Source organism: Copadichromis virginalis, linkage group LG18, assembly GCF_057382275.1.
Source record: "Copadichromis virginalis isolate Kocher_CV1m ecotype Utaka linkage group LG18, C_Virginalis_male_GT1.1, whole genome shotgun sequence".
Lineage (NCBI taxonomy): Eukaryota > Metazoa > Chordata > Actinopteri > Cichliformes > Cichlidae > Copadichromis > Copadichromis virginalis.
In genome coordinates, this window is record NC_140635.1 from 20,866,844 (window position 1) to 20,893,470 (window position 26,627).

Below are 26,627 nucleotides of genomic sequence, written 5' to 3' on the forward strand. Positions count from 1 at the left end.
AATCTTTGTGGTCTTTATTTGACTTTTACTGTGGCCTTTTTTTGTGGCACACACACCTTTATATATACACTCTAATTTTTCCCAGATTCCTTGATATGAACTGAGAAAGATGCCACCTGCCTTCTGACAACACCTTGCAGGCTTGAGAAGGTGAAGATGATAAACAGAAATGATCATATGTCCGTTAAAGTGTGTTTTATAAGATAAATAGCATATGGGATTGTTTGATTTTAGAGTTTATTCTTTTGTTATTTGTCTACATGGCTCTTCTGCACTGCTTCACAGACAGCAAATGCAGCTGGACACCCACTTTTTCAGCAATCACCATTCACGGTGGAGAAATTGCATTCAATAGTTTCAGCATTATGGTGTTTGGGCAACAACAGGCAGTCAGGCCTCTTCGTCTCTTTGTTGTTTTCTTTTTCTCTCCTTCTTCCCACCCTTCTCGTGCTTGCCTGGCTTTGAGCAGGCAGTAACGAGCAGTCAAGCTCATCTCCTGGCCAGAGCAAACAAAACCAGAGCCACATTCCCCAAGCTCAATTTGCTGTTACGTCTCAGCTCTGTGAATTGGGATTTTTCTAAGCTTTTGCTGTTTGGCTTCTGGCCACTAACCTGCTCACATTTTTACAATGTGTGAACATTTGTAATTCCTTGTACCATAGCTTTAAAAAAAAAAAAGAATATTCTTTATCTGTTTAATAATGTAAAACAATTATCATCATCATCACTCGGAAAATTAATTTAGTATAAATCATAGTTTAGCTTGCCAGCATGATGATATTATACCCTAGCAGAGTGAAGATTTTTTTTCTTTTTAAACAGATCTGTCCTTCTCAACCACACCTATTCCTCCTTTTCCCCTTGTCTGTAAAAAACTTTAGTCTATGACAAATCATGGTCTAGTTTTTCTTCTATTCTCTGATCGGAACCATACTACAGAGGAAGTAGTTTCCCGCACGGACGTATTTCATTAAAGGCACGCAGGTGTCATCATTAAAATGCTAGTTGCTTAGCGTCTTTTGCGTAATTACTGTTAAATTATTTGGCGAGAAATCTAATATCTGTTATTTACTTGTATTTAAGTTACCTGTCGGTTTTCAGAAACGTGTCCGGTTGGTTGTAATCTATCTCTAAAAAAGCGGCATCGTTTACTGCTCGTTGCTAGTCCTTAGCCGAGTGCTAACAACACTGACGGCAAGTTACATGCGTCTAGCACCGCTGTCATTTCCAGGCAGCCGAACAGCTCGGAGGGATTCTGACAGGTAGGTAAAGTTTTATATCTCAGTGCTTCGGCTTTGAATTAATTCTTAAAGCATGGGTGTGCTCTCGGTCAACAGGGTATGTCCTGAGCACACATGCCAGTTTGACGCTAGTGGTTACTACAGCGATGACATGATGTCTGTTGGATATAAACGTTCAGGAGAGCAGGCGCTGTGTGAAGCACACGCTGTACTGAGACTAAGAAAGCTGTGACTGTGGGAGTCAAATAACTGCGTGATTTTAGATGTCATATTTCATCATGATAAACACAATATGCAGATTCATCCTCTTTTTCCTCATTTTCAGCCATAGGTGCCGTACGTTACAATAAAGCACAGGCATCTTTGTTTACATACAATGAAGCACAGTTGTGCAAACTTGTTGGTGATGCACTGGTATCATAGTGTTGAAGGTCGATACCACTGAATGCTTGGGGGGGGGAAGACACTAGGAGTCTATTCAACAAGTATTAAGCTGTGCATGCTCTTGGTATGAAGGTGAATGAAACAGATTGTGTGCTGCCAGTAGGGCTGGGCGGTATAACTTCAAAATCAAATCACAGTATTTCAGTGAAACTTGCAATAACAGTATTACTGATGATATAGAAAAGAATTCTGAACAAGATTTTAGTGATGCTTGCAGGCATCAGCATCACTGTAAATAAAGTGTATTTTCCATTCTTCTTTTCCATTGATGAAACACTAATTTAAATTCAGTTCAATTTTATTTATATAGTATCAAATCTCAGCAACAGTTGCCTCAAGGTGCTTTATATTTTAAGGTAAAGACCCAACAATAATGCTGATTGAAGTATGAATCTATTCGGTTACCAGAAGTACCAGCACGATACTGAAGTAGTGATTACATAGCATTACATTCTTGGATGTTGGTTCAACAGCCTTTTAACCAGCTGCTTAAAGTCCTGCTTATTCCACTATATAACCACATATGTAATTTCCATCCACTGTTTGTTCTCCCTGGCATTTAGAGAACAGCTAGTGGTCCTCGGTGGAGCCATTTGTTTACATTTGCACTGTATCTTCTACTTTATAGCCTGGTTGTACAATGTGTGGCCATGTGTATTTCCTCCAAGTGCTGAAATATGTTTGTTGTTTTCGCTTTTAGTGGGAACTACGATATTTTATTAGTATGGTTTTTGTTTATAATAAACCGTCATTGATTCTCACTCTCAGAGATGCCTAGTCTTGTCCCATTGTCGTCGTGTGCACTAGGGAATGTAAATGCATGGCGTTGCTATAGCAAGAAACTTGCGATAAGACATTTTTGTATTGTGTGAAATTTATACTGGTATTATTGTGGTTGTTTTGATGTGGCACTGCCCTAGTTGCCAGCATGATCATGACATTCAGAAATGTTAGAAGCTAACTCCTGTGCTCATCCATCAGCAACGAGATCTCATTAGTGACATCAAGCCAATACCATGAAAGACAGAAAAACACAGTTCTTGATGATCATAATGATGATACTAGTATTTTAGGGAATTCACAGTTTCAGTCTTTTGAGTAGGAGTCCACTGATCCCTAACATTAATGTCCTGACTTTGTAAAATAAAATCCGTCTAGCATCACTGTTCAGTCACACAGGCTTGAGAGTAAATGAATCATAGAGAGCTTGTCAGTTGTGTCAGTTCACGTGACCACAAATTGCAATTTCACAAACTACTAAACATCTGAAGCAGGTCTGGAATGCCTCTAAACTGCTAACCTTCTGTCATTAGCTTCCTGTGTGCTAGCCAGCTGGGGCCTCTGTGTGGAGTTTTCATGTTCTCTGTGTTCCTCCCACAGTCTGAAGATATTCATGGGGTTAGCTTAATTGGTTTTTGTAAATTGACGATAGATGTGGATGTGAGCATTATCGATTGTCTGTCTGTGTTAGCCTTCTGTTAGACTGGCCACCTGCAATCTTGGCTGGTGTGAGCTAAGACTTTTTGAATACGGTAAACAGGGTAGAGCAGAGGGAGTGTCACTTGGAAGACTGATTGGAGTATATAGCTGAGGCACACAGCATCATCAGTATGTTATATGTGTACATTGAACACACTTTATTTAAAATGAACATAACAGTAGCATTAAATGCATTTAAAAACTAGTAATTAAAGTAATAAAAAGACTTACTTCTTTAACAAGGATCTGTTTGTGCTCTTGTGCATGAACTATATTGAACTGATGTACAATAGCCCATTTACCCATGGTGTCCATTTACATTTAGGAACTCACATTATTGCTAATATGAACATAATTTACTCTTTGTGCTTTTATATACTATTTTACAGAGTATTATACACAAATATTATCGACAGTATTTTAGTGCTGTATTAATTTGTTGAAGTACTAAGTCTACACCTGTGGTCAGTACTGTATGTTATACGTTTTCATTTACAATGTCCCCTCCTCTCTTAGCCATCTGCAGCAGACATGGAGCTCCAAGCGGTGCTGATGGCGGCGGGTGGGGGTTCTCGTATGACTGATCTGACATACAACACCCCCAAAGCTATGCTGCCTGTTGGCAACAAGCCCCTTATGTGGTATCCCCTTAAACTTCTGGAGAAGGTGGGATTTGAAGGTGAGAGCTAGCAATAAATATAATGCTTCTTTATCTCTTGGTTCAGCTATTATTTCAGCTGATACTGAATATTAGAAATATTATTCAGAGGTCTGGGTGTCCATAATATGTGAAAATATTTGTTGCTTTATAGGTCATCTTAAGTTATAAAATCAGGTCTGATATTGTAGCGTACAGCTCACATCAACTGTATTTGTTGCATGTAAGCTTTGTGTAAGTGGTAGCGGGGGAGAAGTCTTAAAGTTAGGGCTAAGTCATTCTTGGTTTCCACATAAAATGTAAAGAAGCAAAAATCCTGCCAGTAAGTTTATGTGGCCCACTTGGAAAGTCTGGAACAAAAAGTGGAAACTCAGACCTATAAGAAAAATAGTTTCACCTCCTATTATAACTGAGGACTCCTTTTTTTCATGTTAGTACTGTCAGGATTAAATTACAGATACAAAAACTGATGTAGAAACTGTGAGCACTCTTAAAGGGAGAGAGTTATTTGTGCAGTGACATAATGAAGAGAGAATGTCAGCGGAGGTCATAAAAATGGTTTTATGATTACAATCATGTCAACTGTGACTTAAAAAATGATATTTCTTTCATTGCTGGTTCATCATTTGGAGTGTTAAAGCCAGGCAGAATCCAGGGAAGTGCAAACTATAGCTGTGTGTTTAATAAATTATCTGTTTTGGGGGATAAGCAATAATTTGCAATACTAGACTTTAAGCAAGATCTATCCTACACAAGTAGTTGTTGACCAACTACTTGGACTCTAAATTCTGGGGAGTTAAAACTGGTTAGATGTTTTTCACCATTGTTAAAACATTCAAAATACCTAAAAGAAACAACAAGTTACTTTAAAATGTGTTATGCTTTTCAAACTCTAAATATGTAAAAGCGAAGCCAGTTGTAATTCTTTATTCTCTTTAAGGTCAGTGAAAGTTTTGCTTTTGTTTGGCACTGAAATCCTCAGTTAACACCATTACAAATATTTTACATTGAGTCAGATTTTGCTCTGGTCTGTTTTAGTTGTACTTCCATCAGCTTGTCAACTTGACATTGTCAGCATGTCAGGTGTGCATTTCCTCACTATTTTTTTTACAGTCAAGTTTTCTGACTCTTGTGCAGCAGCATGCAGTGGGGCTCAGAAAGCCTGACCTTCTAAAGTATTTATTTATTTATTTTTGGCAATATGCTGTTCATTACAAAAGCCTGTGCTAGGTTAAATAAAAGTTGCTTTCTATACATAATCATTCTGTGTGGCCAGCAGTTTACAGTGTGCATTTTCCTAGCCAAATCTGTGCAATTAGGTTTTACTAGGCTGACACAGCTAGAGTGAGCAAATGCCCGGTATAAACCATTTAATGCAGGCAAGGCTAATTAAACTAGACTGATTCTACAACATTTTAGATTCGTAAAGTGGTCTAGTACTGTTCCTACCAACTTTATAAAAAACACAAAAGTGGCTTATTTGAAGCTCACAACATATTATAGCCATGTAAGCATCTGCTGTGGCTTGTCTCCTTTTTTATGAAGGTAAGATAATCAAAGGGATACTTTTGTGAACTGTGTTTTCAGAGGTGATAGTGATCACTACCAAAGAGGTCCAGAAGGCGATGAGCACAGACCTTAAAATAAAGGATGTGAAGATGAAACTGGATGTGGTTTCTATCCAGGAAGATGGCGACATGGGTACCGCTGATGCTCTCAGACACATCCAGCCAAAGATCAAGGTGCGTATGTATTTGTGGGTGTTTTTTGGGGGGGAGAGGGCGGCATATTTACTCTCAATCTCTTGGACCTTTATTTGCTATGTATGGAAAATAAGTATGAATTAGATCAGACTGAATTAATGAAAGGGTTACACTAAAGGCCTCAGTCACAAGGGTCCGGAGCACCTTTTTAAAATGTTTTGTTGGCAGTGATAAGGCACAACATTTATACATTACTTTGAAGGTGAATAGCTTACATTTCCATCATATTTTTCACAGTTTCATTATCACTCTGCAACTACGGGGCTAGCGTTTGCAGACAAGTCGTTGTCTGAAATTGTGGGCAACTGCGGAACCTGGTATAGCACCCATTTGCAAGCGACTCCCAGCAACCTCTAGCAACCATTTCCCAAATGGTGGAAGAATAAACTATTTTTCCCTAGCAACTGGTTACTAGTTTCCAGTTTCTAGTCCTGCATGACTGCGACTATCCTAACACTTGTTCCAGTGTCTACAAAAATATAGGATACTGTTTGCAGTGTTTTTTTAACAAAATATTATGGTTAAATTGTTTATTTGCAGGAAGCATTGGTTTGAGTTTTGCTTTATTATGCAGTGCCAGTAAAGAGTTGCATGTTGCATCCACAGACACTGCATGTTGCATGTTCTGCTCTGTAATACCATTCTCCATTGCTCTGATTGACAGTGTTTTGTAGGGAGTTTTTTTTATTTATTTATAAATTTTTATTCTGTTTAATGTCACAGCCATACAAAGAATTGCAGAAAGGTTTTAGGTAAGGTAAAAAATTGACAAAGATTGCGGGGGAAGTTTAGGTGGACATTCACTAGGGCTGCCACAATTAGTCGACTATCAAAATCGTCGACGACTAATTTAATAGTCAACGCGTCGTTTGAAGCTTTGTAACATCCCAAAAGACGCAGGGATAACTAGTAGGATTTAAGAGTGTAATAGCAGACTGAAACAGAAGATGGCAGCACTGCATTTACAAGGATGTCAGCTGCCGTTAAACCCCGAAGAAGAAGAAGCTCTGTCCCAGAATTCAAAGCGTGGCCCAGCTCAGTTTCCAACAATGACGGCAGCTAGTTAGTTTTAATATTACTCTTATTATTCTTTCTGGGTCACAAAATAAACGTGTAGCCGTGTAAACCTCAAATATCTGCTCAGTTTATCAAGACACCACATATTTTCAAAAGCGCTCCGACGTTTTCGGAGACGTCTGTTACCCACCAGCTCGATAGCTAGCTGGGGTTCAAGGCTCACTAGAGCCGGTGAGAACACCGGAGTCCTGGCAAATCGTTTTCAAACCCACCGCCGTCTTTCGCTACTCAGGTTAAACATATATAAGTCACTTAGATAACTTAAAAATGTTATTGTTTGGCTTTTTTTAGTATTTTATTTGTTCCTGAGTAAATCGGTTTGGCTGAGATTAAAGTTATAGTTTTTACACAGCTGAATAAACGTCAAGCAGATAACTGATTATCAGAAGTGTGAGATGCTCGGGAATATACTCCGGTGTCCTGTTATATTTTAGATATCAAGGAGCAGACGGCTGAGTTTATTAAACTCCACCGAAACAATCTGCAAATTTCATTAAAATGTAATAAACTATCATCTTGTCTTTATTTTTAGTTAGCACATACCTTAAACACTTAAAGCTGTAAGCTAATGATAGTTATATAAGAGCAGATGCATGCTGGTGTAATAAGCTGTACGTTGTATGTCCAATGGATGCATGATCTGATTAGTTGACTAATCGCAAAAATAATCGGTGACTAGTCGACTATCAAAATAACCATTTGTGGCAGCCCTAACGTTCACACTGCTGGGCTGACCACCGATCCATGCCTTTTCCTGCTTTGAATGGCCAAGGCCGCCGAGGTACCTCATTGCACATTTTTAAAATACACACAAACATTCACAGGCACACACGTGTACATATGCTGTCTTGGTATCCATGACCCCCAACTGCAATTTCCATACCCCCCTCTATATCCTGCCTGCTGATCCCTCCATCCCTCCCTTCATCCGATTCACTCTAAACAGATGAGGTCATGGTTAAGACTCAAACTCCTTGTGCTGCCAGTTTACCCAGTGCACCATTTATTCTCATGCAGCAGTCATGGACATCTGTGCAACATTTGTGTTTGGGTATGTAAGGGTGTATGGTGACCCTGTGTATATGCCATTGTACTGACTGGCCCCTTGTGTCCATGAAGACATGTTTATATGAGTTTAGGGTTAGTTTGGGGTTAGGGTTGGCCGCTGATGTGTTTCAAAAGCAATTTCTCTTGTTTATTGTTTTACTATCAAAGAATTGTATACCACTGGCTTAGTTAGAAATGTCAGTTTTAAGAATCACAATTAATTCAGACTCATCAAATCTTAAATGAAGGTGATACTATGAATGCTTTTGAGTAATTAATTCATTGTGATTCATGCGTATGTCAATAATTTAAGGTTTTATGGTTGTTTTCAGGCTTTCAGCCAATACATATTTACAGTAATGCTATATGAAATCAGCAAGGTAAATAGTGCTGATCTACGGTACTGTCTGACTCAAACATTTACAAGAAAAGACACATTTTTGGCAGTTACAGAAATGCAGTCCAAACATTTTGCCATACAAAATTAACTTTTGCATCCAGTCACATCTTTATTTAATCAAGACGAGTTTTTGTTGGTATATTTTTTTAATTATATTATGATCTGAACCAAGTGTTGGTAGGTGATTGGCCAGAAGATCATGACTTTTTTTTTCTGGCACAATCACAACTCTTGATCTGGATTGTGATTCTGGTCAGGGGTTTGATCTAGGGCTGAACGATTATGGAAAATAATCTAATTGCGATTTTTTTGCCCCAATATTGCGATTGCGATGCGATTATTTTTTAAGGTCTTTGTCTTCTGTATTATTAAACAAAGACAAGTAATACATCATATAGTATGGCCAATACTATATTACATTAATTTTAAACTGTTCTTTCCTGGAAGACAGACCTCTGTTATGATGACATGAGGTGATGCATGAATTGATGACTGACATTTTTATTTAACTTCTTCAATCACAACAGTATATTTGAACATACACAATAGTTTATTTTTAGCTTACAAACATCTGAGCATAAAGTGCTGACAAGGAACCCTGGTGTAAACATTAAAATGAAAGTCAGTACAATGTGCAGATTGCAGAAATATACATAAAAAAAATCAGTGGCTTTACCACACTCAGTTTTTCGACATCTGTGAACTACTAGACAGTCATTCAATTAAAAAATAATATTAAATAAATAAAACTAATAAATAAAAAATACACACATCTTACTGATCTCTGCAGTCAGTAACATTACACATAAAGTGCAAACATAATAGCAATTGTATAAACACACACACAAACACGCCTTTAAAATTTAAAGGCGTGAAATTGGACGGTCTAGCCTTCTGATTAGCGTCACCGCTGTCTCGGTGGAGTTTAATAAACTCGGCCGTCTGCTTCTTGCTATCTAAAATATAACCAGACACTGGTGTAAATTCTCGACTGTCTCATACTTCTGTTTAATAAGTTTTCTGTTTGACGTTTAGTCAGCTGTGTGAAAACCAAGGAGGAACCCACCCGGGGGATTAATAAAGTTTTATTTTATCTAATCTAATAACTTTAATCTCAGCCAAACCGATTTACTCACGAACAAACAAAACACTGAAAAAAGCCCAACAATAACATTTTTAGGTTGTCTAAGTGACTTATATATTACGTTTAACCCGAGCAGCGAAACTCCGCGGTGATCTGAAAATGATGTGCCGGGAGTTGTGCCGTTCTCGGCCGCATCAGTAACCCTCGAGCTCCCGGCTAGCTGTCGAGCTGGTGGGTAGCAGACGCCTCTGAAAACGTCGAAGCACTTTTGCAAATATGGGATATCTTGATAAACCGAGCAGATATTTGATGTTTACACAACTACTTTCTCGCCTGAAAATATGTTAAAAGTTTATTTTGTGACCCAGAAAGATTAGTATGAGTAATTTTAAAACTTAGTAGCGGCCGCCATTGCTGGAAACTGGAGTTTGGCTGGGCCGCGCTATGAATTCTGGGATATGGTAGTAATTTGGACAGCCTTCGGTGCGTCGCTGTGACGTAATCGGTCTACAAATGCGGCCTCAGGAGGATGCAGCCCATGAATTTGGACATGTCCAGAGTATAATCGCAGCCTTTGCGGTTAGAAAATTGCACTTGATCATGTCGCGATATTATCGCAAATGCGATATATCGTTCAGCCCTAGTTTGATCCCTCGCTCCTCCTTTTTGGCAAATTCCCAAAGAGTGTGTATGTGCAGGTGGGTGAATGTGTTTGCTTGATACTTAGAAAGGCATACGAGTGTAGCTTGTAGTAAAAAGCTAGATTATTAGAAGAGTCAACTAATTTCACAATACCAGAACCACTTAATTATCAACATATAGAAAAGAGGAACAATCTGAAACAATATCGCCCACCCTTAATCTTAAAAGGAAGAAAAACCACAGGATCCTAATATTTCCAGGAATTTCCATTCCCAACACTAAGCATCATTACATGCTACATTCCTACTGGATGATAAGTAGATGTAGGGTGTAGTAGGGTTGTCAAAAAAATCAATTCTCAGATACTAAAAATTACTATCAAATTACTCATTTGTATCAGTATCATTACCACCAGTGCAGTCTTTGCCTCCTCTAGTTGACACACTTCACCCAGCACCTCTCCTCACTAGCAGCTGAAATATTTGACATTAGCATCACTGGACAACTTTATTTAGATTAATTTAGACGGGTTTTTTTAGCCTTTTTTCGTGACAGGAGACTAGAGTAGTAAGGAAAGGAGGGAGAAAGCATGGACATGCAGGAAATGGCACAGGGTGGACTCTGCAGAAGCCTTTAGGCATTTGGTTTGACTGTTCAACCCAATGAGTTATACCAGCACCCCAAGACTGAACAAGTCTTTACAAAGAGTAAAGTATTACATACTCATAAACGTTAGCCTGACTGACACACACATTAACGTTAGTCATTTAACTATAAGCAGTTCCTCACAGTTCCTATATTAGCCATGTGTTATTAAGTTGGTAAAGTTTGTATTGTTCTAATCTTTTTCCCCCTGTGCTTTTTTTTTTTTTTTTACACTGCATTTCGGTAAGTTTGACATTCTAGTATTTTGATAACCCTAGCAGGCTATAGTTTCAGTTACAATGTGAGTTGTAGCTTCTTTAACTTTGTCCCAGGTCAGGTCACAAACAGTCATCTTGAAATCTCTATCACAATCTGATGTAAGACTGTTGTTTTAGAGCCTCAATCACTACAATTACCGTATTTTTTCGGACCATAAAGCGCACTGGATAATAAGGCGCAATGTCGATGCACAGGTCTGTTTTCATACATCAAGCGTACCGGATTATAAGGCGCATTAATCGAAAGCAGCGCTGTGTGTTTTAATTTTTTCAGAAATCTCTCAATCAGAACATGCTATATCATGTTTAGGTGGAAACTAGCAAGCTAACTTCCTGCTAACTTCTAACTCTGTTAAATTTAATAAATTCTGTTTTCATGGATGCCTGCATGTTAAATTTAATTGTTACACCTGGTAAAGCAGCAACGCTGATCATTTTATTAAAGATGAAAGAATTTAGACAGTTTTTAACTATTATTATAGGGCGCACTGTCGATTTTTGAGAAAATTAAAGGATTTTAAGTGCGCCTTATAATGTGGAAAATACAGTAATCTTTTTGGTCAGCCACACTTGACATGTTGCGTAGATATTCAAATGGGTTAAAAATCTAGTGATTCCACGTGATTCTCTGGGTGTTATTGTCCTGAAAAGAGAGTGGCTCTTCTCAAGACAGAAATGTTAAATCATGGATAAAGCTGATCATTGAAAACAGCTTTACATTCAAGTTGCCAGCAAAATACTCCTCACAGTGTAGCAAAGGCACTAAATGCTCTCACTGTAATGATAAAGCTTTCAGGGTTTTTTTTCTTTATTTTGTGCCTGTCTGTACAATCGAAGATAAAAATGTCCTTCTGACATTCATTCTTTACAACATGATCAGTCTTTCAGTTCTTTTGGTCAAATGGCTTTAATCGTTTTTCTTTTTTCCCCTTTGAATTGGTGTACAGATTCTAGTTATTTTCTTAGCTAGATTAGTCCTTTTAATAGATGCTTGGAATTACCACATGTACAAATATTCACACACTTAGGCAGAACTAGCTTCAGCATGCTCTCATTGAGAATCGTTGAGTTTCTAATCCTTTGAGCAGCCAGCTGGATGAGAGGCATTGAGTTACAAACACTCACACACTGCAAGGTGATGAGTGAGGAACTGTAACCATGGCCTGCCAAATCCCCGCACAGAGATCACTCAATCTGTCAAACCGAAGCCTGCGCACAGTGTAGACACTCACACATCTTGATGCAAACACCCTTCCATGAGGGGATTTGGTGTAACCGATCAAACAAAATAGTTACAGGAATCGGTGTGTGCTCTGGGTGAGCACAGTCGGCCATTTCTCTCGAACACTGAAAGGAGAGATTACAGGGAGCATTTTTTATTTTGTTCACTCTGCAAACAGTGAGGTTACACAAAAGTGGACGGATATGCTGATTAATGCTGAGTTCTTTCACAATAAGCCAAACTAGTGAAAGGAGTACTTTGCATGCACGTTTTGCTTTGTACGCCAAAAGCCTCTTTGACATTTTTATTATCGTTGAGGCTTAATCACCTGGTATAATGAGCGCGTATGAACTAAAACAGCTATATATACATTGGAGTTTGTGATTCAAGGCTTCACCTTTGGTCCACATCTGTTAGTCAGCCTGTAAGACTTGACACAAAAGGTGAAGAAAGAGAGGAGTGAGAGATGGGACTGAGGCTTTTCATGAAAGCGGCACAGCAAACATGCTTAGATGTGTCTTTTTTTATTTCTTTCCCTCTTTCAACAGTCTTGCTCCACACCCTTACTCCATGTGCATTTTCTCTGTTTTTTCACTGAACTGCAATGTTGAAACTTCATAATCTTAAGAAGACCAGGCAAGACTTGTACATGTTAAAAGTGACCGACATTACTTTTATCCCAGGGTGATGGAAAATATTCAGTGGTTTGTTTTTGTTTTTTTTTATGATGAACACATTAGTCAAAGCTTGTGTATCCTTCAAACCTACACTGACTTGATGACCAGTGTCACATAGCCGAGTCATTTCAAGTTCTTAGCTTCAAAAATCCTTTGAGGAATCAAAATATAAAAGAGATTGAACAAATAGACTGTTTTTATTGGAAGTGTGGTAAAAAGTCTGACTGGCGTGCATGCATGCATGCAGCTGAGCGAAAGTATTGTCAGTTTTCATACTGCAGTATACCATAAAGTATACTTCAGTATACCAACAAGTGCACTGTAGCTCAAAACATTCACTGGTACTGAATATACAATTATATGGAAATAGTAAAATAATATTATTTTACCTCCGACACGCAGCTAAACGCTGCTCTGGGCGAATCGGTTCTTTGAAAAAGGTGAAATATTTACAAAAGCAGTCATGATAGAGCTTCAACTCCTGAATCAAACCATGAAATTCTCCCTGCTGCTGTCTTCTCATGGGAATTGGATGAAGCCTCAATCTCTGTTTCATACTTTCTTTGTTTATTATATACATCATAGCTTTCTTTATGTACGTGACATTGCTGAATTTTGTAACTTGTAAATAACAAAGTTGTGAATGTCAGCCTTTACTGGTGGATTCATACCTCATACAACAAAGAAAGTGTCCTTGATACGGGTCAGGATTGTGCAAGCACTAGTTTTGGATTGAAGTCAGTTACCACTAGGACAAATCCGAATCTGTGTGTGATTGCTTGTGCACCAGTGTGTGTGGTCCTGACCTGTCCAGTGATCCTGGCTGTTGAAAGGCCAAAGTGTCTTTGCCTCTCCAGCTGACTCCACTCGGCTGTCGCCTCTGAGTGTACGCCTGCGTGCGTGCATGTGTGAATGAAGCAAGCACGCCTTTGTCCATTTAATGTGTGTGGCTGTGTGAGAGTACTCTGTTTCTGAACATGTGTGCGAGCTTATCAGTCTGTGATAGAGCGAGGAGAGAGCTGAAAGGTCTCAGAGTCTCAGGAGTCAGGAGATCTCTTGCAGGCACGTTCAATTTTACTGTGGCAGCTTCCTGTCGCCGGGTCAAGATTAGAGTTGCATGTAAATCTAGGTCAACTTGACCCTTGATCTCATACTCTACATACTTTGATCCTTTTTTTAAACCAGATAATATATTACATTTATTCTATATAAATACTTTTTTAAAAACAACTTCACTGTAATCTTTCCTTTTCTTTCTTTTGTTTGACAGTCTGTGGATTCTTTGCTCATGTGTTTTTCTTCCTTATCCCCTCTCTCTCACTCTGTGTTCTCCTTCACAAACAGAGCAATAATGTCTCTGTCATTAAGGCTGCTGGTGCTAATGGTGGGATTAGTCCCTATGCTGACAGCCTTCATCTCTTGACAGACAGATAGATACCGCACACAGACACAAATGTGGCTGCACCCACATGCAAACACACATTCAGACAGTGGAGAACAGTTCAAATGACAGGTACTGCTTTTGCTCTCGCCATAAGAGCAAGTGATACGTCAACTGGAATTCACAGCTGCATATTTATTTGTGTTTCCAAACATGTATTGATTTACATGTGGTTAGATAGTAGGGATACTGATACTAGTTTAAGATAGTCATCTTCTAAAATAAGACCTTTCTCAAAAAAAAATGTGGGCTCTGTTTTAAGCTCAAGTGCATTTTGTTGAACGCTGGCTGGTTTTCTCTGCCTGTGTGTAACGTTAGAGCAGTGTTTTATGTGGATCAGTTCACAGAAATGTACTTAAAACCAGCCAGCCAGGGTAAAATGGAGAAGGATAAGGGAGTTATGTGATATTGTGTCACTGAATGCAGTGAGTGCAGCATGATTTAAAAAAAAAAAAAAAAGACTCAAATATGGGCAAGACTTAACATGTGGATGTAAACACAGGGTGGAGTTAATCTTCCTTTATTTAAGGCAGGTTTTTCAGAGAGATAACTGCGTACACACACTGAAAACTAAACAGGACAGATGTCTAATTTGTCAGGCGTTTTCAAGCACTTCAAACAAAAAATAGAAAATTGTGAGATTGCAAAAGATTTAAACAAATGTCCCAATCACATGTAATTTCTCTTTTATACAAATTCAAAGCTTTTGAAAGATGTAAAACTACTCATTTGCAGTAATTAGAGAGAGTAAAACTAGCATAAATGGCTTACTGGAAGAGCAGTAGGCTTGTTGCATAACATTTTATTAAAATGTATAGACTGTGACATAGTGTAACGTATTACCAGCAATGTTAAAGACCTGATAGAAAGCATTAATTTGTTATGCCAGAAATATTGTTCAGTGTATATAATCACAATACAGACTGGGCCGTTTTGTTTTTGTTACAGTTCCTGTTTTTAACATCTGTAGTTTAATCACCTGTTGAGACTTTTTTGTCGTTTCGATCTGCTGTGGGCTTTTAGGTGAAAAATAGAGCAAGGTTTTAAGGACTTCAGAAATCTTAGAAGTATCACAAATTAATACCAAAGTAATTTGACGAAGACCACGTGTTTATGAATTGAATTGTCTGCTTAGATCCAAGCAAAGAGAAACAGCAGAAAAATATAGTTACACTCACTGTTTATGGATTCTGTCTCTCAGACCTGAATGAATGGAGAAGGGAAGGGAGCAAAGAAAAAACAGGTACTCTGGGATTTGTGTAACTCACTGTTGTAGGGTTCTTGGCTTACAGCATAAAGTGTCTGGAGATAACTTTTGTTGTCAAAAGTTGCTGAGTAATTTCTTCGCACCACCTCTGCGCTTTTTACTAGATCAGCAGCTGAACTTTTTGTCTGACATCTGGTTCAGCTTTGTTTCCATGAAGACAGATGCAGAAACTCTTCACTACCTTATACCACAATACCTTTATTCCCTTTTGATTCAGGCTCCTTCCTGTTTTATTTAGATCTGTGCTTTTTGGTTTAATTTTTTTTTTTTTTTAATTTACCGTTTAACTGAGCTACTCAAGTATAATTTTTTTTTACCTTTATAAGCTATAACCTATTGCATAACAAGGCAACTTATATTGCTTTCGTATTAAAACATAATGTCAAACAACAAAATCAGAAGAGAAATTGTATATTCTCAAACAGAGATGGTGAATAACAGCAGAAATCATTACTCACTACTCTCTGTAATCAGAGTTTAAGTCACTTTAACAAAGGGCCAACAAGCACCTGCGGAAATAAAGTTTATGTATACAATAGTCTAAATGCTTCACCCTGCCAACTGTATTTCAGCCATTTCTGTGTCTGTTTCAGAGTTTTGTGTGTGTGCCTGCAAGCTCCTGTCAAAAGCCTCTTTATGCTTAGTAAAGTAATCCTAGTCCCACCAAACCACGTCAGGTTCATTATGTTAGACATTCTGTTGTGTCTTACCGTTGCACTGTCAAGTAAATACATCAGCATGAATAGATCACTGTGATTTTCTTTCAAATCTTTCTCTTAAGACCGACATCCTGGTGTTGAGTTGTGACTTGATAACAGACGTAGCGCTTCACGAGGTGGTCGATCTGTTCCGGGCGCACAACGCGACAATGGCCATGCTAATGAGCAAAGCCCACGAATTCACAGAGACCGTCCCAGGCCAGAAGGGCAAGAAAAAGACAGGTAAAATGAAAATAAATCTTAGAAAATGAGACCATTTTGCATCTGCTGTTTATGTAATCTATAATTTTTTTTTTCCCTGCAGTGGTTTAACTGGGCAATTTTTTTTTTTGTATTAATAGTATATGTTGTGTATTTTTCCCCAGCTGAGCAGAGAGACTTTGTTGGTGTTGATAAGTCAGGAAAGAGACTGCTCTTCATGGCCAATGAGGCCGATCTTGAGGACGGACTATCAATCAGGAAATCCATTATGAGGAAGTAAGTCTAACCACACATTGCTTATTTATATGTCCAAATGAGCCATTAGAAATTATACATATATGTGAAAATCTACTCATTTCTGATTGGTTATCCACTTTCATTCAATCATTTCACTGTTGAGTCTTTGTTTTTGTTCACTTCAAAGGGGTCTCTGTCTTCTTAAAGGCTCCTGATTCTTCTGTATTAGTGGAATGACAGTTGTCCACAGCACGGTTTGTTAACCAAAGCAAATCAGTGTTCACTTTATAAGTTGCTGAGCATGTGCGGCACGTGTTCTCGTGCAGGTTCTTATTCCTCCATGCGTGGATCAGACTTTGGAGGTTTGCCTGATGGTGACGTGTTCTGTACATCTGTAGGTTCTTAGCTCTGGCAAAGCAGATGTTTAAGTTTCTAATCAGAGTCGGTGTGTTTTAGGGCGAAGGTTCTGTGGTGGCTGTGTGGGATTTTTGTTACAGGAAGAGTGTTCTAGGTAGGTTTTTGTTTCGAACTCCTAAAATGCATGTATGTGTGAAAGCGGGTGTTTTGGGAGCTCGTAAATACTTCATGGAGCCAAAGACACAGTAAATTCTGGCCAATAAGAGGGGGGCCAGAGCAGCTGCTCGCATGCTTCTCTGCACAGAGAAACTCTTGAGGCACACACTAACATATATACACACACACACATTCTGTCTTATTTCATAAACTCAGAAATGCTTATATGAACGCATAACACAACCTCGAGGCGGACATTGATGGAGAGAAAACAGTCACACATTGTCACAGTGTTATGGAAACCTATTGAGCCCACAGCTAAACATTTACAGCTTATACTGAAAGACTTCCAACACTGAAAGCACCTCTGATCATTTATACGCTCGCATGTCACACACCCACACAAAATTATTTTTTGCCTGAGGTAGTAAGCAGAGTAAATGCCAGAGTATGGATTCCTGTTTCCCACCTGTAGCTACCTGACTGTTTTCAAAAGCAGTATCACCCACAGAGTAGTCACAGCTTACACGTACTGTACATACAGGTTATGAAGCGTCTTTTGGATATTAAATGTTCGTATTCGTGTTACATTTGTACACATTAACATTTCACACCTGTAGTATCTTTTGCAGTTGGTTCTTTTCAGTTTCTGTGGAACGTTAGTGAAAGAAAAATGAATCGGTGAGTGCAACCCCCTGAATTTCTTCATTGACTGGCGTCCGTTTAATTTTCCACTTCATTCACTTCATTGAACCAGTTCTTGTTGTGTGCATCCCTCCACACAACCAACCATCTGTTCTTACAGTCTCCATGCTTGTTCTGCCTCAGCCTCTCTGTAATTTCTCTTCCCTTTCCTTCTCTATAGTTTCCACATGGTTGAGGTGTGTTAGCTCAAAACATTCTGCACATGTGAGATTGTTTGACCTGGAAATCGCTTAAACGGTGTGAAAGGAATCCAGCAGAGCTTCCTCTCATACATTAGGCTCCACCTGTCAGAATGTTGTGGATGTAGGTCTGGAGAAATGGTTGACTGTGTATTAATCTGCTGATTTAACAGGATATTTTGGAAAACTAGAACGTTTCAAGCAAAACAAGCAAAGCCCCAAGTTTAGCAGCTAGTTTTGGGTTTTTGGGAGGTTTTAAAATTATGACATACACTTTAGGTGCGCCTGTTCAGCTGATCTTTAATGCAGATATGTGATTAGCCTATCGCATGGCAGCAAAACAATGCATTTGGGGATGCAGACATGGTCAAGACGTCTTTTCGAAGTCCATACTGAGCATCAGAACGGGTAAGAAAGTTAATGTAGAAGTTTTTGAATGGGACATGGTTTTTGGTGCCAGACTGGCTGATCTGAGTATTTCACAAACTGCTGACCTTCTGGGATTTCTCACACAAGCATCTGTAGATTTCGCAGAGAATGGCTTGTTGATGCTAAAACTGAGCAGTGCTAATATGCCACTGCTTACCTGCTTAGTATGTCCATTCCCTTGTGACCAGAGTGTATGCATTTTCTAATTGCTGCTTCTGACAGCGATAACATCCATGCCATAAAGCACAAATAAACTTTGGTTTCTTGAACATGATAGCAAGCTCACTGTACTCAAGTCAAGAGATGTAGTGAACAAGAGAGTCACATGATGGATGGGCAGCTGATAAATCTACCACAGCTGTGTGATCCTATCATGACGATATGGAAATCACTGGGGCATTTTTCCAGGACCTTGTTGAATCTGTGCCACAAATAACTAATGCAATTCTGAAATCAAAAGAGTGTCCTAGTTACTAGCATGTAGTGCCTAACAAGTGGCCAGTAAGTGTATAAAGGAAAGGCAAGGAAGCTTAGGTCAGATCAACTGCAGTGATCTTCAGCAAAACAGACTCGGAGTTACTTACATCTGTTACTAATGATGGCACACGTGGGGCTAAAAGCCAATAAACACAAATATTACACAAAGTACCTTTTAAAAAAAATTAAATAACTTCCCTTCCAAAGATCCTTGTACTAAATTTACTAAACATATGTATCAATGGTCCCACATAATGAGTGTGTTTGCACAGGATTTGACAGCTATCAACATTAGTCTGACTGCACTTGCAGAGCCATGCGCACTGTAGGCTTGCAACACAAGATCAGATATGTGAATTCAATTGAGAAAGCATCTATGGGGCTAGTTTAATATTACGAGAATTGCAAATTTTGCTTTGGAGGAGTGGTTAAATTGTTTTTTTAAAAAGCCCTTCAGCACTGTTGGCTCTTGTGAAAACCTGACTAATGAGGGTATTAACGGTCATTCTGCTGCATCTGACTCACCATCCGCTGTGGGGTTTTAGTTGTAACTAAATAAGACATTATGCTGTGTGTGTTTGAGAGCGAGAGATGTGACTCCTCTCTCCCACTGAGGACTTTAGTGGTACTTTAGTAGTCAGTCATTAATCCAACAGTTGAGTCATCCCTGCCTGCAGAGGCACTAAATTCCTGCTCCCTTCGACAATGAGCTCTACAGCACTCGCAGCAACCAGAAATCACATGATGCTGTTGTTAGGAAAGGCAACTTGATTACTAATGTTCGGGTAATATATGTACTGTTACAATGGTGCGTACTCATTAAACACGAACATTTCAAAGTCAGCATGTGTAGAAGTAGTTAGTGTGCTCATGCTTCAGACTCCTCTTAAAAACTCTGTTTCCAACAGTTTTTTCTGCTCTTGGGTCTGCGGTATGTCAAGGGGAAGGGATTTTCTTAACATGGCATATGCAGACCCCCCAAAGGTGTTGTTCAAATGTTCAGTTTGTCAGTTACAGGCAATCAAAGAAAGTTGACTTTGAGGAAGACGAGCTAAGTAGTTAAACCGAGGCTCAGTATGAGGGAAAATAAGGACTTGTTTTGAATTGGTGATCATGCAAAGCTGCTATAATAGATTCCCAGAATAAAAACATATGGACCTCAAAATTATTTTAACGAGGCCCCCTTAAAAAAAGTTAATATGTTTTGGTTTTATACTGCAACAGTCTTGATATGGTGATACTTGTACCTACTGTGCTGCTTTTTATGGCTACTAACATATTTTTATTATGATTCAGGGCACCTGTTCTTAACCTACAAACACACACACACACATCGTCATTCATAACCCAATTATCCAAGGCTCTGTCTCTTGCCCGTCTGCAGGTGCTAAACAGTGATGTCACATGCTGGGTGTTCTGATGAGTTTTACTTTATGTATGCGATAGCCACACAGAGACTTACACCTGGGACACCCGTAGAGCATGACTGTGTGTGAGAGTGAACATGTGTTTTTATGCTTTTTAATAAAATACCTCAACACAGACAGACACGCACCGAGTTTGATTTAGAGCTTTTACCATCTGGTGTGTGTGTGTGTGTGTGTGTGTGTGAGACTAAGTAATCCTCCCGAGTCACTCCAGTTATACTGTAAGCCTGGTGTTTGAGGTGGGAGGGGAAAGCTTGTCGAGAAGATCTTTTTGATGGCTCCTGTGGGGTCACCACAGATATTTTTCTCCTCATTTCTTTTATTGCTGTTTTAAAAAAATTGCAGTTTAAATTATTAGTTGTGTGTATGAGGAGAAAAAAACCCAGTTTCAGTTCAAATCAGTTAAAATGATCAAAATAACACTTTTTTCTTTTTCTCTCTTTTTTTTTTTTTAAACATTCACTAAATCTTGGTCATATATATATACATAGTAGGGGTGCAACGATACACAAAATTCACGGTTCGGTTCGATACTTTGGTGTCACGGTTCGATATTTTTTTCGATACAAAAAATGTTCATGCCTTTTTAATTTGTCATTTATTAAAATTGTAAATATATATTTTAACTCAAACGTACAGTTTTTAAATTTAATGTTGCTGAAACAACAAAGTAATAAAAAAGTAAATCTATCTGTAATAAACTCTCTTTGGAAAAGAGAGTTTATTACAGAGAAATGTCTCTTTCCAAAATAAAAGCTATACTATACGCTTCTTCTGGGCTATATTCTCAGCGGCATATTAAACATATCAGGTCCCCATAAGGAGAATCATGTGCTAACAGCTGTCTAAATGACTCGGGTAAAGCTTGTAGCATGCCTGCTTGTTGTTTTTGTCTGCTTCCACTTGTCTTTGCACTAGGATGATGTTGGAGTAAATGTGCAGTCATATTCGTTGTGTTCCCACTAGTGTTGTCAGCGTAAATCTCATTGAAATGACGTTAACGCCACAACACGGCAAATCTCCGTTAACGAGCTACCGCGGATCGCCCCGTGCGTGGGGCTGGACGGCGAACACGTTAACAAGCTAACTGCGCTAACGCACTAGTTCCCACCAATGTAATTGAGCATTGCGTGGCACATCCAACATACTGTTTTACTTTAGTCCATGACACGTAAACCTTCAGGGTCATACGTCACATGAAAACCAAAATAGTTCCAAACGCCAGATCTGAATTAGGGTGGGGGAGGTTTAATTTGCCATGTTGCAAGGAGAGCTTAACTTCTGTCTCGCTAGCTTGCCCTGCGCTCAGTGAATCTGCGTTCGACTACTCCGCCTAGGCTGCACTGTTGAGCGCAGATCCACTGAGCACTCAACACAGACAGCATCGTCAGAAGGAAAGTTGATAAAATAAATTAAAAATTTTGTATTGTTCAATACATATGCGTACCGAACCGAAAGCACTGTATCGAACGGTTCAATATCGATACAAGTATTGTTGCACCCCTAGTACATAGAGGTTGTTTAATCAGTGTTACATGCTAATTCCAAAAATAGGAGAATTGACATAAAGAGAAGGTGAAATACATTTAAGTGGAAATTCACAGACTTACAATCAGTCATGTGAAAAATACAGTGTTCACAGGACTCTACGCAGTCCCATGAAAAACCAAGTACACCCTTATTGCCTCCAAAGGAATTCAGAGAGAAAGAAGCAACCAGGTGCTGGTAATCAAATGCACTTGATTAACTCATCAGCAGCAAGTGTGCGCCTCTATAAAAGAAGTAGTTTTGGCAAGTAGCTGGTGTGAAATATTCAGGTGTGTGTTAACAGAATGCCACAATCTTCCCAGGAGTGGGGAGATTGTGGCTCAAAATTGTGATGCTCAAATAATCTGCAAAATCCTAAGAGCTATAGTTCAGACTCTGCAAGTCTCAGTTAGCAAGTTAAATGGAGAAAAAGATGGAACAAGTGTCGGTTGTTTGGAAAGCGTCTTATCTCTAAAAAGAACATGGCAGAACAGCTTGGGTTTTCAAAGTTGCATCTGAACAAAACCTGAAGACTTCTGCAGCAATGTCCTTGGGGTGGATCAGACCAAAGTGGAGATATCGGGCTGTAATGCACAGTACTACTTTTGGTGAAAAACAAATACAGCATGTCAGAACAAACAGTTCATACAGTTTTGGAGGGCTGATGATTTGGGCTTCTTCTGCAGCCACAGGAACTGGGCACCTTGGAGTCATAGAGCGAGCCATGGACTCCTCCGAATACCAGTGTTCCAGAGTCAACTAATGCTAACGCTTGGCCAGAATTGGGTAATGCAACAGGGCAATGATCCCAAACACAGCAGTAAATCTACAACAGAATGCGCAAACAAGAAAAGAATGGAGGTGTTTCGATGACCCAGGGAAACTGCTGTGGTGGTACCTGTGCCTGAATTGTGCATAAACGAATGCACACAAACGTCAATGAACTGAATCAACGCTGTGAAGAAGATTGAGACAAAATTCCTTCACAATGATGTGAAAAACCGATAAATTCAAACAGGAAACAATCACTTCGAGTTATTGCTGTTAAAGGTGGTTCTACAAGTTTTTAAATAATGGGGTGTACTTAGTTTTTCACAAAGCTGCATAGAGTTTCTGCACAACTGCAGTTGATTTGTTTTGGTTTCCTTAATTTTGTATGACTTCTAAATTTTTACACATCTTTGAATAAAACTTTATCACGTCAAAGTAATGTTGGCGTGGCTTCCTGCTGTCACACTCACTTTCCAGGGAGAGTTGAAATTATTATCCCTGTTGCTTTTAGTGTGGAATAATAAATAAAAACTGAACAACTCTGCAAACAGTGGATGTGTCTGTTTTTAATTTGGTCGGAGTTATTGTGTGATAATGAGACAGACTTCAACCTGTTTGTACAACCTTAAAAATCTAAATCACTGCGGCATGCTGTGAAAGATGGTAAGCAGTAATGAAAGGTCTATGTGATTGGTAATAAATGGGCTAAAAGTGGTATGGCCCTTTTAAGGAGGAATGCACCCCACAGTTTTTATTATGTCGTGGTTGAAAGGGCAGAGGAAGAAAGGGTAAGTAGTCGGAGAGGACGTAGGGGTGTTGATAGATTTGTTTATTGAAACGTCTGGGACTGCATTGTTTTCTTTAGGTTGTCGCTTCGTAAATGTCACGTTCAGACTTTTGACTCCGCTTCTCCCTATGTGAAAAAAATTGTGTGAATGAGTGAATGCATGACGGCTGCCCTCAGGGCGACATCTATGGTAGACGGCAGAGGACAATCACGCATTATAGCTGGTTTTGCCGTTTTTTTCATCAAGTGTTATAGTCCTGCGTGCAAAGGAACACAGATTAAAAGTGGCTTGAGCAAACGTGAAGTAAGCATTAAAGATAAAACCAGCAGGTGACGAAGAGAATCAAAGCACACTCCCCCAGAGGTAGCACCCAATTAAGATGGTAAAAGCAGCGCAGGTGTGCAGTGTGTATTTTAATCTATTCGTTTCTGTGCATCACACTTTTCCATTGTGTGCAAACGGTGGATTTTAATGCTTTGTTTTCACGAACTGAGGACACTTTGTGAGCTTTGATTTCCATCTCTGTTTTTCCTTTTACCCACAGACATCCCAGGATGCTCATCAAAACGGGCTTAGTGGACGCTCACCTCTACTGTCTGAAAAAGGCTGTCGTGGACTTCCTCACAGAAAACAAGTAAGTTTGGGGGGGTTGAATCTTTATTTTAACAGGAAGTCCTACTGAGATCAGACTGTTTTACAAGAGAGACTATACAAACTCACAAAATATTTCCAAAAATCTGCAAGAACAAAATACAAATAACCACACCAAGAAACACTAGTGAACTCTCAAGAAAAACATGTCTCCATCACCATATTCTTTATGATGCTTTTGAAGTGAATAATGAATATAAGTATGTCTATGTTTAGATCTTTCTGCAAAGTAAGTCCACAGTGGACATAAAAATTTCCCCAGACCTTTTTCACTTATTTTTGACTGTATTTTTTTTTGTTGAATTTTGAAATTTTTCTGTTTATGTCTGCTCCATGAGAGGTATTACCCAACAGACTTAGACACATATAGACACAAAATATATGCATACGCCCCACACTCAAGCTGACATGAACTCTACCTTGCTGCTTAATCTGTGTGTGTTTAACATGGTTACATGGTGTGTAAGGCTTTGAAAGGTTCTGTTAGCATGGTATTCTAGTGAGGTGTTAATTTGTTTTACTATGTGCCACTGAGACAGGCTGTTAGGCCTTTAGCCTCTGAAGTGAAGCGGTGTGACGGGGGAGCTCGCTATAGCCGGAGGAGTCTGTATAGGAGTCTGTCTCTGTGCTGCATCTGAAAAATGAAAGGCTAAAGCTGTTTTCACTATTTTGAGAATCAGGGTTTGTCAGCACTTGCTCTTGTTAACCTGAAACAGACAACAGGAAGCGGGCCGCTTCAAACGTTGTCACTTCTTGAATGCTGGGTAAATGCTTTCTGTGAATTTCTTTGACAAAACCTTATACAAATGCCTATTTTCACACAGGTAGTGGGAACTAGCACTTTGAAGTCCTAAAATTAGCATTAGCATTCTTACATTTTCCTTTTATATTAAGCAAATTGATGAAAATTGTTTTGACAATTTTGAAACAATATTATTTTCAGCAATATTGATTATTTGTCATGATTATTCGTTCATTTTAGGGTCAGTAATTTTCTAAATTTAACACTGCTTTCACTTCCATGTGATGCAACATGTTCCATCTTTATGTAAAAATAAAACTACTTTTCTTCATTTACCCAAATTGAGTGCATCTTTTAGAAGGAACAAAAAACATAAAAATATGAAAAGCACAAAATTACATGAGAGGGGACTGCTATCTTTGGTCAATGGAAGTGTGATTGCAGTTGTGATTTCAGCACATCTTTGTGAAGGAATATGTAGACGCACTGCACAGCCTGAGTTTTGTGGACGATTTGCGTCAGCAACAAAGCATTGTTTTTCTTGGCCTTCATGCCTTAATTATCCTGCAGTTTGTGGTGGTGCATTTTCAGGCATGTGAATAAGTGGCTTATATTGCTTTGAGGCGCAGACACACCTCTACAGCACTGTTTGCATCTGATTTCTTCTTGGTTAATATCACTAAATCCAAAGTATCTCCAAACAGCAGATGATAGTCCACTTTGAGCAGAAACTCTTTACCGTCTGCTGTGCCATACATTTGATTTTTGTTGTGCGTCTGTCTTTTAACACACTGTTAGTCATCCTGAGTACATCCAGGAAACCTCTAGTTGTCCAGTGCAGGGAACAGCTGTGATTGTCACATGCAGTCGCATTGTCAGGCTCTGATATAGGGAGCGCTTGATTTGCTTTTGCTTTGTGTTCTATTGGCGAAGCATTTACTTTAAATAGTGCTTGATTGTATCCGTTTAATTTTGGGAAGCAAATATAATATTATTTGTTGGCAACTTCCCAAAACTGGGTGGCGATGAGACTTCCACACGTGTATTTTGTAACTTGCACATTATTTCATGAAGAAGTGGGTACCACGCTGAAAGCCGAATTGTGGAAATCATTTATTACCCATTGTTAAAGTTCAACAACTATAAATGGAGTGCATCCACACCAGGCTACTTTTATTCCACTCAATAAATCCAAAGCCAAGCCAACAAACACAAATCCCCTTTACTAATCCTGTGAATATTTTTGGTTAAAGCACTTGAAAGTAGCAATTTGCCATAGAGATGCAGATGTAAATCTTACATCATTGCATCACCAACGCACCCTCTACCGCCACCATATATCATCTCTCTTGTTAGATGACTCATTTCTTTCTTCAGCTCTTTTCTTGGACTCTTTTCACGGCTCCTCTTTGCCTCTCTTCCTTTCTCCTCAATGTTCTTTCTCTGTCTCTTGCTCAAGGAGAGAAATGGACAGAGTAACTGTTGTTTTTCTCCTGTCATTCAGATGGAAATTCTAATCTCCCTTTAAAAGAAAGTAAGAGAGGGCAAGTGGAGGGGTGTGTGGTGTGGTAGAGAGGAACACTGAACACAGCGCAGTCCAGAGAGGAGGAAAAAGAAATTAAGATGAGGATATTGCCTCCTGATTTACACAGAGAGAAACTTCGAAGAAAGCTCACTGTTAGCTCTTTTTATTTTTTTTTAATTAATGTATTTCTTGCTGGAACATCATCAGTCTTTAGTCAGTGCTTCCTTTCCTGATTTTGATCGACGTCTTTATAGGGACAATGACTCCTTTATACATCATTCAATTATTTATTACATGCTGTTATTGAGTGTTACACAATTACTGCTTACAACTACTCTGGTGATATTCATAAAATACAACCATTTTATTCC

The 26,627-nt window shown here is 38.9% G+C and overlaps 1 protein-coding gene across 1 annotated transcript in view; it reads left to right on the forward strand.

Annotated features, from left to right (window-relative positions):
* The first annotated feature begins 948 nt into the window (after positions 1-948).
* Positions 949-26,627, forward strand: part of eif2b3 (eukaryotic translation initiation factor 2B, subunit 3 gamma) — a 35,382-nt gene continuing 9,703 nt past the window's right edge. Inside the window, exons 1-6 of the mRNA XM_085438837.1 lie at positions 949-1,262; positions 3,681-3,843; positions 5,410-5,564; positions 16,147-16,306; positions 16,450-16,561; positions 23,883-23,972. Of these exons, the coding sequence (XP_085294963.1) occupies positions 3,696-3,843; positions 5,410-5,564; positions 16,147-16,306; positions 16,450-16,561; positions 23,883-23,972 (665 nt within the window). The 5' untranslated portion in view covers positions 949-1,262; positions 3,681-3,695. The remainder of the gene's footprint in view (positions 1,263-3,680; positions 3,844-5,409; positions 5,565-16,146; positions 16,307-16,449; positions 16,562-23,882; positions 23,973-26,627) is intronic.